This window comes from Nycticebus coucang, chromosome 3 (assembly GCF_027406575.1).
Source record: "Nycticebus coucang isolate mNycCou1 chromosome 3, mNycCou1.pri, whole genome shotgun sequence".
Taxonomy (NCBI): Eukaryota; Metazoa; Chordata; class Mammalia; order Primates; family Lorisidae; genus Nycticebus; species Nycticebus coucang.
This window is the reverse complement of record NC_069782.1, coordinates 71,960,575-71,962,899: the sequence shown is the minus strand read 5'-3', so window position 1 is coordinate 71,962,899 and position 2,325 is coordinate 71,960,575. Positions and strand designations below refer to the sequence as shown.

Here is a 2,325-nt window from a genome sequence, read left to right as displayed (position 1 = left end):
GAGGGTGACGGGGCCCCAGAGCGCGGCCCGCCTCCATGACGTCAACCCACAAGGCAGCGCGTTGTTGTGCCGTTTACCGCGCGTCTCCGGGACAACAACAGCCGGGCAGGCGTCGGCGGCTTGGCCCCGCCCCCATGCAAATGAGGGACGTCATCCGCGCCCAATGGCAAACAGAGGCGGTGAGCTCATCGCGTCGAGCCGAGGCTATAAGAGGGCGCACGAGCGGTGCGGCGCAAGAGCCGCCGCCAGCAGAGGGCCGGGCGCAGCGGCCGCGGCCTGGGCGGGCGCAGGGCCGAGCGGACGGGGGGGGAGCGCGGGCCCCCCGGGAGGCCGCGGCCACTCCCCCCCGGGCCGGCGCGGCGGGGGAGGCGGAGGATGGAAACACCCTTCTACGGCGATGAGGCGCTGAGCGGCCTGGGCGGCGGCGGCGGCGGCAGTAGCAACGGCGGCAGCTTCCCGTCCCCGGGCCGCCTGTTCCCCGGGGCGCCCCCGACGGCGGCGGCCGGCAACATGATGAAGAAGGACGCGCTGACGCTGAGCCTGAGCGAGCAGGTGGCGGCGGCGCTAAAGCCTGCGGCCGCACCACCTCCAGCCCCCTTGCGCGCCGACGGCGCCCCCAGCACTGCACCCCCCGACGGCCTGCTCGCCTCCCCCGACCTGGGGCTACTTAAGCTTGCCTCCCCCGAGCTCGAGCGCCTCATCATCCAGTCCAACGGGCTGGTTACCACCACGCCGACGAGCACTCAGTTCCTCTACCCCAAAGTGGCGGCCAGCGAGGAGCAGGAGTTCGCCGAGGGCTTCGTCAAGGCCCTGGAGGATTTGCACAAGCAGAACCAGCTTGGCGCGGGCGCGGCCGCAGCTGCCGCCGCCGCCGCCGCCGCCGGGGGGCCCTCGGGGACAGCCACGGGATCCGCGCCCCCCGGCGAGCTGACCCCGGCTGCGGCAGCGCCCGAGGCGCCCGTCTACGCGAACCTAAGCAGCTACGCTGGCGGCTCCGGGGGCGCGGGGGGCGCTGCAACGGTCGCCTTCGCTGCGGAACCCGTGCCATTTCCACCGCCGCCGCCCCCGGGCGCGTTGGGGCCGCCGCGCCTGGCCGCGCTCAAGGATGAGCCACAGACGGTGCCCGACGTGCCAAGCTTCGGCGAGAGCCCGCCGCTGTCGCCCATTGACATGGACACGCAGGAGCGCATCAAGGCGGAGCGCAAGCGGCTGCGCAACCGTATCGCCGCCTCCAAGTGCCGCAAGCGCAAGCTGGAGCGCATCTCGCGCCTTGAAGAGAAGGTCAAGACCCTCAAGAGCCAGAACACGGAGCTGGCGTCCACTGCGAGCCTGCTGCGTGAGCAGGTGGCGCAGCTCAAGCAGAAAGTCCTCAGCCACGTCAACAGCGGCTGCCAGCTGCTGCCCCAGCACCAGGTGCCGGCGTACTGAGCCCGAGCGCGGGGCGCATGCGCGGCCACCCTCCCCTAGGGGCGGGCTCGCGGGGGGGAGTGTCGTGGGCGCCCCGGACTTGGAGAGGGTGCGGCCCCTGAGACCCCCCCATTTAGGTGCCCAGGACTCGGACAGGGCGCGGCCCCTGGGGATTTCCCCCCCGAGGGTGCCCAGGACTCGTAGAGGGCGCCCCGGACTCGACAAGCTGGACCCCCTGCCCCCGGGGGGGCGAGCGCAAGATCCCAGCCCTCGCGCTGCCTCTGTCCCCTGTGCTCGCGGCCGCCCCAAGTTGCACAAACCCGCGAGTCCCGGCTGCCCCTTTGTACACACCGCTGCAGAAGGGGGTTCAGAGGGGCGCAGCCTCAAGCCCTGCGTTTCCTTTCCTTTCCTATTTTTTGCCTTTGGAAGAAAGAAGAACAGAGTGTTCGATTCTACCCTATTTATGTTTCTATTCGGGAACAAACGTTGGTTGTGTGAGTGTGTGTTTTCTTGTGTTGGTTTTTTAAAGAAATGGGAAGAAGAAAAAAATACTCCACCCCTTTCCTCGCTCTCGCTCCTCCGCTTCCGTCCTCCCCCTCCTTTTTGTTCTGTTTTTTTGTTTTGCTACGAGTCCACATTCCTGTTTGTAATCCTTAGTTCGCCAGGTTTTCTGTTTTCAGTAAAGTCTGGTTACGCCAGCTCGGCTCTCCGCCTCCTTCTTCTCCCCGCTGGGGCCTAGCGGACTGGGAGGAGTCTGGTCCGATCTCCCCCACTCCTCCTTCCCTGCTCCTCCGGTTTGGGGAAGGGAGAAGGGAGCGGGCGTCCGGGAGGGGCCTGCACATCTGGCGCTCAGCGAGCGCCATCTAGGCGCGCCTGAGCGCGGGGCCGGCTGATGTTGGGGCCTGGGAGGGGACGTTG

At 68.5% G+C, this 2,325-nt stretch overlaps 1 protein-coding gene across 1 annotated transcript; it reads left to right on the top strand.

Annotated features, from left to right (window-relative positions):
- Positions 1–205: 205 nt before the first annotated feature.
- Positions 206–2,105, top strand: JUND (JunD proto-oncogene, AP-1 transcription factor subunit). The gene has a single exon (XM_053582355.1). The coding sequence runs from the start codon at positions 376–378 to the stop codon at positions 1,426–1,428; it is 1,053 nt and encodes a 350-aa protein (XP_053438330.1). The 5' UTR covers positions 206–375; the 3' UTR covers positions 1,429–2,105.
- The last annotated feature ends 220 nt before the right edge of the window (positions 2,106–2,325 follow it).